The sequence below is a fragment of the Chrysemys picta genome, chromosome 10 (genome assembly GCF_011386835.1).
Source record: "Chrysemys picta bellii isolate R12L10 chromosome 10, ASM1138683v2, whole genome shotgun sequence".
Taxonomy (NCBI): Eukaryota; Metazoa; Chordata; order Testudines; family Emydidae; genus Chrysemys; species Chrysemys picta.
The window spans coordinates 78,973,315-78,986,636 of NC_088800.1; the positions used below are offsets into that span (position 1 = coordinate 78,973,315).

At 48.1% G+C, this 13,322-nt stretch overlaps 1 protein-coding gene across 4 annotated transcripts in view; it reads right to left on the reverse strand.

The window, feature by feature from the left end:
* Positions 1 to 13,322, reverse strand: part of RADIL (Rap associating with DIL domain) — a 73,565-nt gene that overhangs the window by 21,623 nt on the left and 38,620 nt on the right. For all 4 annotated transcript variants that reach the window (XR_006175134.2, XM_042853124.2, XM_065560146.1 and 1 more), the window contains 3 exons: positions 11,123 to 11,283; positions 2,437 to 2,549; positions 23 to 260 (listed from right to left, as the gene is read on the reverse strand). Coding sequence is in view for 3 of the 4 variants with exons in the window: in XM_042853124.2 (XP_042709058.2) it covers positions 23 to 260; positions 2,437 to 2,549; positions 11,123 to 11,283 (512 nt within the window). In the remaining variant the exon portion in view is untranslated. The remainder of the gene's footprint in view (positions 1 to 22; positions 261 to 2,436; positions 2,550 to 11,122; positions 11,284 to 13,322) is intronic.

Here is a 13,322-nt window from a genome sequence, read left to right on the forward strand (position 1 = left end):
CCCTGGTCCCAAGGTCACTCGCCTTTGTCCATGAGCTGGTTGAAGAGCAGAGTGTTGGAGAAGAAGAAGAGGTAGGCAAACATCTGGGAGGCTATTTCAGGGTGCACTTCATACTGGTGGAGCAGGTCCAGCGTAGCCTGGTAGATTAACACAACTCGGCGTATTTCTTCAGGCAACTGGGATGATGCCCGCCAACCTTCCTGGCCCTCACTCTGGAAGGGGTTACACTCCAGGAGGGCAGGTAGAGATACATACAGAGACTGGAGAGGGAGGAGACAAGAAATACACAAGTCCAGGATTCAAAGCGCTGGAGATTTACTGTGGGAAGCAATTCTGCATTGGCCAGATGGTGACCTAAACAGGTCTTCTGAATCTCTCGTTTCCATGATCCCATAACCAGCTCAAGCCCTGCTGTTCTCAAACAAGGAAGAGCATATTTCTTGCCCCCCTCACGGACTAACTCCTTGTGACCTGCAAGCTTGCTCAGCCCTGTCCCTAAGCAATAATTTCACACCATACATGGTGGTCAGTTGGTCTCGGTCTGTTTTGGGGAACAAACGGAATGTGAGAGACAAACTACTGTAGCTATTAAGTGAAAGGAATGTGCCCGTTCTATGCACCCACATGGTAACTGAAGATCTAATACACATGCTATGAAAAAAAGGCAGAAGACAAAAGCAGTGTCCAATTAGAGACACTTCCCTTTGTGTAAATGAGAAAGGTTGAAAAGCAGTGTCCAATCAGAGCTTTTGCTAGGTATGCAAATGAGACAGGATAAGCATCAACCAATCAGAGAGGGGGAGAGGCTGCTGGAATAGTGGAACACTCTTTCCACAGAGGGGAAAAAAAGAGCTACAAATAGAATCAAGAAGAAAAATAGTCCATTTCCCAGCGAGAGGCCAAGTCTGTAATCACCAGACCTGGCAGGGGGAGCTGGTGGAAAGGCAGCAGCATCAGTCGAGTTTAACGTCTCTTTCAATGGAAACAAGTCCCCACCCTGCAGACACAAGCAGCCTTTCTCTGGGCCCACACTGCACACACTGTTCAGCGCTCTGTAATGAGCACTCGCAATAAAATTTCACTCCAGGGGCCTAACGGAGCGAGTCCAGAAGGAATATTTCCATCATGTACATGAATCAATTCATTATACCCAGGGCTATTACTGTACTGTAAATCACAAACAAGCTGAGGAGGGCTGGACGCACTATCCCAACAACTCTTCCTACTGATCTGTGGGCCACTCATTTCTTCCTGGCTTCCTGTGGCCTGGTGCCTTGTTTCCAAGTCGCTAGCCATGCAGAGAATTGTTCCATCGTAATTTCACACTCTCCTCGGGCTCTGACCATCACTGGGACACTTGAGCCCAGAGGAAAATTCATCCAAAAGTTACAAGGAGGAGTGAGGGAGAATAAGAGTTGGTCGTGAAAGTGACTGTGTAGCCTTGGCTAAGCCATTCACGAATGGGGACACCGTAATGAGCAAATGCCTCCCTAGGAGACAGTGTTACTGTTAATTCTTCAGGGACCTCTCACCTGCCAGAAATTCACTGCGATCAGTTCAAGGTATCCAACATGCAGCTCTCCCCCCTGCCAATCACCTGCTAGGGTGATTATATTGAAACTCGCCCAGTTTGCTATCTAGATTCTTATACAGCGTAGCATCTTTCAAAGATCATGAGGCGCTCACATACTATAGTAATGGGGGAGGCTCATGTTAGTAAACAGCATCCAAGCACTCGTAATCCTTAATGGATTTTATCCTCACACCCACCTGAGAGCTAGGAATGTATCCTCCTCATTTTACAGGGTACATCAAATGCCTCAACTAAGGTCAGGCCACAAGCCTATGGCTCAGCTGGGAATTTCACCCCGGCCCCTAAGTCCGAGTCTACTGCTCTGTGTCTGTCTTACCTATTTAGACTGCAAGTTCTTTGGGGCAAGGTCTCTCTCTCTTACTATATGTTTGTGCTATGCCTTGCCCAATGGGGCCTTGATCCTGGCTGAGCACTGTAATAGAAAAAAACACCAGCTAAATAACTTGGGCCATCCAAAAACATCGATGTGGTTTTTAAAAAAAAATCAACCTGTTTGATCATTTCTGAGCCCTCAAAACGTCGTTTCTGACCCTCTTCAGTGACTCAGGAATGTTAGGGAAATCAAATCCCCTGGCGCCAGCATTTCTTGCACTGCATCCTAGAGACCAGCGTTTTTTAATTCAGCAGAAAGAAGAACCTGCTGTCCCAGGACAGGAGGGAGAGGGAGGGCAATTTCAGGCACGGGTGCTCAGTTGGGAGACTTCTCTCCTCCCTCTCCCATCATCCCCCTTTGATTTCCAGTAAGACACCATCAGCACAAAGCTCCTCTTCGCCCTTGGCAGCCCTCTGGATTAGGCTGTGCATTAGCGGGAGAGAGGGGGAGGTGTTGGGGGTGCACATACCTTGGAGATATAGTAGACACACTGCTGAAAAGTATACATGATCACTTCCTCTAGGACTGTCATGGCTTCCTCGCTGGCTGTGATGGTTGAAGAGAACAGAGACTCCTTAGAACCTAAAGGACAAAGACAGCAATGGAATGCGTCAGAGCAAAGGGCTCCAAACCGGGTTTGTTAGTTTAGTAGACGAATTGTCTCTCTGAGGGTCAACTTGTGATGCTGTATTTCATTATGCAAAGTCTACTGACATACACCGAACTGCCATGGGTTTGTTACTGCAAAGGAAGCATGGCTAGTGGTTACAGGGTGGGATTGGGAGCCAGAAGTTTTGGATTCTATTTCTAGCTCTTCCACTGACTCATTGTGTGCCCTTGAGCAAATCAAACGGTGTTGTAGCAGCAACAGTTCCCTACTGGGCAGCATAACTTAACACTGCTGTCTCGCGAAGGCTCCCAACAGTGAGGACTATTTCAAAGAGTGGTAGAGGAGCTGGCATGGAGGAGAACTGATGCCTACGTTATTTCTTACAGTCACTCTCAAATGGAAAAAAAATCAGGTAGCAGATGCATCCTTGGGACGTTCACAACGATGCACAACTTGCACTACTTTACCTGGCCACTTGATGTCCCCATTGCACTAGTGAAATTAAAGCTGAAGGCGCATTTATCTGGCTTGACTTTGAGAAGCTGGACAGCTCAAGATGGCTCTTTTAAGACAGAGGTTCAGAAAGAGAAGCCATTCCCATCTGAGGCCATTTGGTGCGTATGGTGCTCTCATTTTAGTGGACAGATACCCACATCACAAAAAGCACCTTGACACTGTCACCAGTGCTGGCAGTCACAGCAAAAGGCCTGAGGATGAATGCACAAGACAGAGCTCCTGTTCCCTAGCAGAGATGGTCCACTCCAGATCAGAGAGCAGAGCAGACACACTTCCATTGCCCCGCTGAACCCCTTCTGTTTATCCCGAGCTTGAATTGATGGCAGCAGTCTCCAGGGCCGTGACTGCAACCCCCTGAATTCACTCCACTACAGGAGAACTCAGCTGGTTCTCCCTTTTCTTCTCTCATTGTATCATCTGTGCCAGGATCCGCCTGCCCCTTAGTCAGTCTCCAAAGGACACTGCACTGGAGACAATATAAATTCATACTGGTGCCTTCCCTTTCCACAGTGGCTTGGGAGCCATGTCAGGAATCGAAAACTCCAACCCTGCATTCTGCTGGGGCCTTTTCCTGGCTCTCCCTTAAAGACGTGAAACTGCACCTCACTTTCCTTGGTGCATTGTGAGCAGGGAGTGTGTACAGAAATCCAGATCTAATAAAACATGGGGTTGCCATAGCAGTGGCTGTTAAACACATATATGTTGTATTTCTGGGCACTGATAGGTTGCGGGGGAGGGGTAATATTTCCCCCACTGACTAACATTTTTCTTCTAGCAATGCTTCGATTTCAGTCCAGATTTGCAGCCCCGCCAGCCCCATATGCTGAATATTTGTGCAGCTGGATGAAGTGCTTTCCAAACGCAGCTTGTCAGAAAACGTTGCCTTTGGAACAGAAGAGAAGGTCCCGATAGCTTTGCCAAACTAGCCCCACCCCCACGTTCCTTTGATGTGGAATCAGAAAGAGGGAAATTCCATGACATCATCCACCTGACCATTCCCCAAGTCCCATTTGCAGATGGTTAGTGAAGGACTTTTCAGCCACACACCCTTTTGCGGCAGTTCAGGGAGGTAAGTTGGTGAATTTTTAAGGCTCAGGAAAGTGAGGGGCTAATAAGACTCAATCAACCCATGTGTAATGAAGGCAGGAGCATTGTAAACTTCCACATACAGCACTGCGTAATGCACCTGAATCCTGGTCTACAGCCCCACTTGCTATTCCAATAGCAGGACCCCGCACTGCTGTGCCAAGGAACCTTAGTCCCGATCTGCTATTTTAATCCTGATCTATTTGGAACTGAGACTGCTAATCACTCTGGACTCTGTAAAGGCTGGCAAATACCTACTCCAGAGCAGGCTGACACCACTCAAACTCATTTCACATGTGACCCGAGGTTGATGCGAACCCAAGTTTCTGAAGTGAAAAGTCAATTTAAAAACATGGCCATAATAAGATTTTCAAATCTGACATGAAAAATAACATTGACGATGCAGAAGGAAACCTTGGTGCTCATCTGTCTCAGGCAATTTAAATTGAAAGCCGAGGTGCTAGGGAATCTGCCAGTGCAGGATTTCAAACCGGAAAATAAGGATCACAGCCAAACATAGCCAGTCCATGTTATGAATATTTCTGATCACATGCCGAGAGGTGGGGGTGACTGCAGAGAGGGGTATGGAGACACAAGGGATAGCGCTTCCTATGTGTAGACTATGGATTCCGTGAGGTCCTGAAAGTACTCAGTATTGTGTGATCTCTTTAAGGAAGTCCCCAGTAATACATCTGGTCCTGAGCGACTGTCACCCAAGCTGTCCTCAAGTTTCTCAACTGTTGTCCAAAGCTTTGTGGGAATAATATTCAATAGGAAGCCAGCCCCGGGTTCGGTGAGGATCCAGTTGGGCCCTGGTGCTGATTTCTGTGAATCTATTTGTAAGTATTCACCAAACAGTTTCAACAAATAATGTTCAGCCTATGGGCTGGTTCACAAACGGTTTGCTTTGACTACTTTGTAGCCATTATTTGTATTGCCTGACTGGTCATCTAAATCACATGGGATCAGGAGAGTAACGAAAAAGAAGTAACACATTTTCTGGCACAAGTTTTCAGGCAAATATTAATTAGTGCTACGATTCATGAAGCTTCTGGGATTGGCACACGGCTTCATGAATACCAGGGCATCCAGAGATGCATGGATGGTATGTCCCCACAAAGCTGTGAACTGAACATGGGGCTTTTAGTCACAAAAATATACCCAAATCAGGGTTGTTGGGTTTTGTTTTGCGTTTTTTTTAACTATTCCATCTGCTCTAATTATAGGACAGAATTGCTCATACAGCAAGGTCTAAACACCTGCATTTCCCAGGGGGTACAATGCTTTTCTCAGACTATTTCATATCACCTGAGTGGAAAAGGTGTTAAAAACATGTGCCAGGAGAAACACCCTCACATGTAGAAAGATGGGGGTCAGCCCAGGGTTTCTCATCCTTCTGCACACCTGGAATCCCCCCATCTCTCACAAAACTCTCCCCCCATGGAGCAATCTGGGAAAGGGGGGGCGGTCCTGGCCCCTGGTCTAGATAGCAATGAATGGGAAGGGAAAAGGTCTAGGAAAAAACCTCTCCTTTTCGTTTGCCAGCCTGTGGGTTCCGTGCACTCCAATGTACCGGCTAGACTTTGAAAATCAAAAGTATTTCACTTATTCTCAGGCTACGACTTTTTTATTTTTAAAACTCTTCCCACAGATATTTCCTGAGGGATGTCAAGAGGCCAAAATACTGATTTTAACCTTTCCCTCACCCTCTTGTTTATGTTATTTCTATCCCGCCTGATTCACCAAAACCTGCCCAGGCACAAGATGTATTTATATGACACTACGCTGCTCCCTCCCCCACCAAGACCCACCACCCAGGGGCGGCTCTATATTTTTTGCCGCCCCAAGCACGGCAGTCAGGCAGCCTTCGGCAACGCGCCTGCAGACAGTCTGCTGGTCACGCGGATTTAGCGGTGTTTCTGCAGGTGATCTGACGTTCCCGCGCCTTCGGCACCTTCTGCCAAATTGCCGCTGAAGCCGTGGGACTGGCGGACCTCCCGCAGAGATGCCGCCAAAGGCCACCTGACTCACGCCCTCAGGGCGACCGGCACGCTGCCCCCCGCGGCGTGCCGCCCCAAGCACGCACTTGCTGTGCTGGTACCCGGAGTCACCCCTGCCACCACCCTCCTGGCTGAGCATCAGCCCCTCGAGTCAGGATGGCCCCACTTCAGCCATCCAGCTCAATTCACTTAAACACCTGCTTTAATTTAGCCACAGGCGTAAGTTCCATTGATGTCAATGGGGCTTAAGAACGTGCTAAAAGTTAAGCATGTGCCTAAGTGCTTTGCTGAACAGGGCTGGACTTAAGCACTCACTTAAGTGCTTTGCTGAAGTAAGGCCTGGAATGGGCAGGGGGTAAATCTCTCTCCCTTACAATGCCCTGGCGTTTTAAGCAAATGTCGCTCACTCCACAAACCCAGAATGCTCCTTCACTTGCATGCTTGCTGCCTTCACTCTTGCACATGCCATGGACTTCACTTTCCCAGAGACCATTCCCACTAAGGGAACAGACCTATTTAAAGAATCCTCTCTCTAGACAGCAACCCAAATCTAGCTGTTCCCACCGATTACAGCCCAGGAGGGAGCAAACGCTACCAGCCAGGGAAGACAAATGTCCCAGAATCCCTCCGGGGATATGAGAGAGGAACGCAGGCAGGTGTTCATCTCAGAGACCCTTCAGCTACTAAATGCCAGCAAAGGAAGGAGAAGATCTGATACTAGGGAGCAGCAGAGGGAGGGGCTGGTGCTATAGAACAGAAGGACCGAGAGTCACAGAACATTGGATTAGCTGCTGCAAGGAGAACCTGCTTGGATCTGCCCATGGCCAATTTAAGCAGAATTCTCCGTGCATGTTACCCAGCATGTATCTGGGTAATTATCATCCACCTAAACACAATGACCTAGGGTTCTGAGTGCTGGAGATTTGGCCCAGGAGGTTTTTCTCTCACTCTCCTCCCGTCCTAGTGATCAGCAGCAAATGCCCACCGTCATCTTCCTTGACTTTTCATTCCTTGTAAGCTTGCTGGCACTGTAAATATATTTCACATCTCTCTATCGATAGTCCCCTGCAAGCTGAGCATCACCCATCTCGCTCATCTCTGTAGACTGTACTTACCCATAGTAATACTCCAGTTATGGGACTCATCCAGTAGGGTGTGGGTTTTGCCAGCTACACAATAACTGACACCACTTAGTAATACTTCTAGCACTTGGTTGTTTCCCATGTTCCTGGATAGAACTGGCTGAAAAAAATTGAATTTCAAATTTCTTTTGCCAAAAAACAGGGACAAATTTTTTGCAAGATGTTTTGTGAAAAGCGTTCATGGTTTTCAGCCAGCCCTACCCCGGCATTTGTGCACAGACACTTCTGTGCATTCATATGCTTATCCTTCATCTTCGGTTTCAGAACGATCCAGTCTTTCTGCCCGAAGTGCTCTCTCCGCCTTTTCTCAATCAGCGTGAAGCCTTCCCAACAATCCCTGCCTGTGTTGGATCCAGGAATGATCAAAGATTTCCCTTAGTGATGTAAAGGCAACCTTATGACCCAATAAGTGGAGATTCCAACTGGAAGAGAAGCCATCCTAAATCTGCTTTTTACCAACAGGGAGAAACTGATCACGACTGTGAGAATAATAAGGAAACTTCTTGAATTCAGAATAGTAAGGACTGGATTCACAGAACGCAGCTGTACACGGGCATGACTGGGATTCAGGAACGCACATTGTGAGAAATGAAATAGGGTGAAATACTGGCCCTACTGAAGTCAATGAGAGTTTTGCCATTGACTTCAGTGAAGCCGCCATCTCACCCCAGCGAGTAAGGCCCAGTCGAAGGAAGTATTGAAACCCAGCAATGCAGAAAGCAGCTAGTCACCCTAAAAAACACCACAATTAAGAAGAAAAAGACTGCAGTTCCAGCGAGGCTTCATACAGGGTTGTTCGAAGAGAAGGATACAAAATGACATCGACTGTATTGTGATGGGAAAGTGGAGTGGTGAGCAAAGAAGAAAAGAGAGACCTTTAGGAATGGCCGACTACTAATAAGGGCTGCAAAAATGGAGAGAGAGACTTTTACAAATCTACCCAGGGGGACAGCGTCTGTGCCCATGCCCTGTGTTCTGTGTGGGTGTTGAGGGGGAGGATACTAGAGACAAAATGGGGCCCGTAATAAATGAGGAAGGAGAGCAAGGGTGGGATTTTCAAAATCACTCTGTGTTAGCTTAGCTCAGAGGTTCTCAACCAGGGTACGTGTACCCCTGGGGGTACGCAGAGGTCTTCCAGGGGGTACATCAACTCATCTAGATATTTGCCTAGTTTTACAATAGGCTACATAAAAAGCACTAGCAAAGTCAATACAAACTAAATTTCAGACAATGACTTGTTTATACTGCTCTGTATATTGTACACTGAAGTATAAGTACAATATTTATATTCCAATTGATTTATTTTATAATTGTATGGTAAAAATGAGGAAGTCAGCAATTGTTCCGTACTAGCGGGCTGTGACACTTTTGTATTTTTATGTCTGATTTTTCTAAGCAAGTAGTTTTTAAGTGAGGTGAAACTTGGGGGTACGCAAGACAAATCAGACTCCTGACAGGAGGACAGTAGTCTGGAAAGGTTCAGAGCCGCTGGCCTAGCTCTCTCCCATTGCAGTCTGTGGGAGCTTTGCCATTGACAGCAGTGGGAGCAGAGTTGGGCCGACACTGAGTGCTTTTGACAAATCTCCCTTTAAATTAACACAGACTCAACAATGGTGAGAAACATAAAGAAAATAGTTTGGGACAACTGGGAAGCCCTTATCCAAACAGTGAGGAACAGCAGGGGTGGGCATACTCAGACCAATGGTGGGGAAGCCACCAGGCCGCAAGAAAACCCAGAGAAAGATTCAAGGAAAAGATAAAGACCTAATTAGTTTCAGGATCTTCTCTTGACATCGTACTGAGCCCTGCAATGGATGAACTGAACCCCAACTCCTGGGGTTTATCATCTCACTTTCCCAGCAGCTGCTCATGTGCGCCCTGCACTTTGTGAGGGCTGCAGTATTTTTAGCCTACAAGCACATTTTTTAGAGCTCTCACTGAATAAGAATGCACCCGCTGTCCCACCCTCCCACCCGCACATGGGTCTTTACATCTTGTATCAGCATGGGAACCAAGATAGCATAGGACATGGAGAGCCTCCAGCACTCAGCTCTTGAGTGCTTTGCTCCCTCTCCCTCCGAGGGGAATGAGAAAACGAGGCCACGCTGAGAGTGAAGCCCGGCTAATCCCCTCACCGTATTAGACTCCCTGCGGCTGCAAGCTGTCACCACTCATTTGATAAGGGGGATTATTTCCCTCCCAAGTGTTCACAGGGCTGGAGGACTTAGCTTAGCAGCCCTGAGAGCTAGTAGTGCTTCCAGAGACACCGGTAATACTGAGCAACACTGCTAACCAGGTAGCCGGTCTGGTCTGCGATCTAATGGATTCACTTCACAGGGTGGAGTGAGAGGTGAGGCTGCAGAATGCGGAGCAAGGGCTGGCAGCCAGGCAGGGGTTTCCAACTGTGGCCTGGAGGACTGGGCGGCCTGCAGAATACTCCCAGAGCCTCCTCCTTACCGATGTTGCATCCCTTTCCTCTTATCTCAGTGGCCAGGACTAAGGGTTCAGGGAAAGGACCTTGTTACCTCAGGTATCAACACATAGATACCAGTCCATTCTTGGTGACAGAAGTCATGGTGACCCCTTGGTTGCAATGGGATCCATGCCCCAAAATCATATCCATTCATGGCTTCAAAAGGCTACGTGCAAGAGCTCATCATTGTGCAAGCCCCTTCTGACAAGGGCCAAGTGAGTTCCCTGGACTCAAAGGCAGGTGGCTTGATACCCCATGAAGATATAAGGGAGAAGGGAGTAGTCCTCCAGTGAAAGAGGATCTAGGGCGTGAGCTGAGCAATCCTGAGGGAGGAACCCTGGGAGCAGCTAAACCTGGGAGAAAGTTTGATCTGAGCTTTAGCATCTCATTAATAAACCAAAATCCCAGGAAAGAGTTCAGTTTCGACTCTACACAATGGGGGGACTTTGTTTTCAAGCTAGTTGGGAAAGGCACTTGCTTAACACTAACTAACTATTAATACTAACTATACTAAGAGGTAAACAGCTATATACAATGGACACTGCAAAGGCGCTTGCCAAGGCAAGACCTATGGGACATTCCAGCTAACCATCACCGGCGGTAAGAAGGGGCTGGCGGGTTGGCAGGGCTCTATATTGAGCGCCATGAAGGCGTGACTCCAGGGGGCGCCCAGGCCAACCCGATGGATGCTCCTAGGGGGAAAATCTTACAGTTGCCGTGCCCCCACACACACCTGATTGGAATGGACATGAACAAGCATTCGAAGAATAACCTCCTTTTCACGTCTGTTTAAAAGGGACTCTTGACACACAAAAGCCCTGATTTTAAGACTGACTTCAATCCAGCCTCCTTTTTTACCTTTGCACCTGCAGTTTCACAGGTAAGCAATTCTGCACTCAGGATTGAGTAACGGGGAGCAGAGTGAGCAGATCCCAGCAGGACATTCAAGCGTCCACGTGCTGTGGCTGCCTTGGCTCAATCTCCAGCGGACGTGCCACAAAAGGCACCACAGTTTATCCTTCAAGAACCTGCTCAGGAGACGTCCCAGAGAGCTGGTGGGGTCATGAGCACTGTGGGTGAAGTTCCCTTACTTTCCACAAACCCCAATACTATCGAAGGGCATATCTGGGATAAAGAGGCAACACGGGGGTCTCTGAAGTCAGGATGGAAGTACCTTGCTGGAGCAGCAAGGGAGGACAACACCAGCAAACCAGCTTGGTGCTACAGCGCCCCCTTTGCCTGACATGTCGCACAGTGGGCATACGGCTGGGGACGTTTTGTCAGTACAAAGGCAGAGGCATATCGGTATAAAGAAGAAGGAGTCCTACCCTTGACATCCAGCTCCTCCTCCAGGCTCTGGATGTAGGTGGGGGATTTCTGCTGGATAAAATACAGGAGCTCGATGGAGTTGGACATCCAGAAGAGAATGTGCTGCAGGTCCGGGACCAGGTCTGTGACGGTGAAGCGGGACAGGGATCCAGGATCCTGACTGGTGAGACAGAGAAGGCAAGAGGAGCGTTTCAGACTCCAGTCAGGACAAAGCTGGTTGCAGTTGTAGTCTCTCTGTGTGTGCATGAAGCCCCTGGCTACGGGAAAGGCTTGTGCCCCTCTCAGAGGCTGGCGATGCAGGATAGTCCCAGTGGGCATGAACAATGCAGTAATGGATACACCGGCAGCACAGACAACACTCCAGTATTTTATATTCTCCTGCAACTGCATCGACACACTTTTCCCCGACACTCTCAGAAGTTTCAGAATGAGTACGGTCACAGACTATTGCCAGCACAAGAGTAATGGTCTTAGAAAGCAAACCCAAACCAAACCCAGCAGCTGGCTTCCCCTGGGGAGTTACGGATGTGCTGTGAAACTAGTCTGCAAATTGGCAATGGGATTCCTGTTTCCCAATCAGCGGAAACGCCACAGCCCAGCACCCCAGAGACCAAATGCTGGATCTCGGTGACTTGCTAACCATCCTGAGAACCTCCGACCTGCTGTTTTACAGTCAGGTGCTGAGCACCGCCTGAGAAATGCTGAGCAAACTCAATCGGAGCTGAAGGGGCCGAGTGTTTCCCGGGCTCTTAGGAATTAACAACAACGCTAATGGTGGTCACATGATCCCTTCTCCCCTGGTCATGCGGTACGGTACGGTGGCAGCCAATAGTGGGATACAGGGGCTTGTATCAAACGAGGAGAAAAGTGATGGGTTAAAAATCAAGCCTGGAGCAGCCGGCACTCCAACAGGGTCGTCGAGACTGGGCAAGATTCTCGGAAGCGACGGGGGGAATGTCAGCTGCCCAACCTGAGACTCGTGAGAACCTGCCCTCTGAAAACCAGCCCCCTTTTAAGGTGTTTCACATTAGGCACCTACAAATCACTCTTGAAAGTCTTTCCCAGAGCCCTGCCCTATTAACAGCAGCCCCCAACCCCCAGGCTGGAGAGCCCAAGTGCACTAAAGCAGCATTGAAACCGAAAAAGACTTTCTGCAAAAATGCTCTTGACAAAGGCAAAGTTTTGGATCAAATGTTTGTTTTATCACTTTGGCCTGATGCGAAAGGCGCTGAGTCAATGGGAACTGAAAGCACTCAGCTCCTCTCAGGATCAGGCCCTTTATATAGCACTGCAAATGCTGAGGAGACTGTTTTCAACCATCCGGGATTTTGCCTGTGAATTTAGTGCTGATGACGGGCTCTCAATCCAGAGGCTGAGTATGGTACAGAGAGCAGTAACCCTCTTGAGTTAACCGAGGGCTTATAAAAAAAAATTTTTAAAGCATCTGGAAAATTTCTTAACTAGCGAAACGCTTTTCATGCTATGATCACTCAAAAAATGGTTGGATGGGATTTCTGATAACTTTGTAAAACCAGCTCACTTTAGAACAACCATGAAGAATTTCAGCCTCAAAAGATATTTTTCTGAGGACTGTTTTAAACCGGTCAAAAATAGGGACTTTGGGCAAAAAGGCTTCATTGTTAGCCACATTTATAGGATTGCTCGCGCAACACAATAATGAACCGACACCTGTACACAGCCCCGAACGGAAGAAGCGGAACTATATGGCTGTAACAGATGGATAGGCTTATCTTTACCACACTGTGATTTACCATACCCCCCATGAAATTCCTTAGCACCAAGTCATCTGACTGCCCCATAGTTCACCCCTGGATTTTACAGCTTCACTCTATGTGGCTATTACCCTTTGCAGGAGGTAGTTCTACCCAAGGTTCCTGCTCACGCCTATTATGGCTAATTTTAAAATGGCACTCCCCAAATCTGAGATGTACACAGGGCCAAGGTCTTCTAAAGAGACTAGTGACTTGGGACCTCAGTTTTTGGGATGCCCAACTGTGAGACACCTGAAAAGGGTCTGGATTTGCAGAAAGTGCAGCGTACTCACCTCTGAAAACCAGGCTCCTTTAGAGTGTCTCAAGCTGGGTACCCAAAGGAATAGCCATTTTTGAAGCTCTCGCATTTAATATGAGATCAACCTTAGTTTGAAGAGCGTGTGGCTGGGCTTCCCAGCTGCTGGTG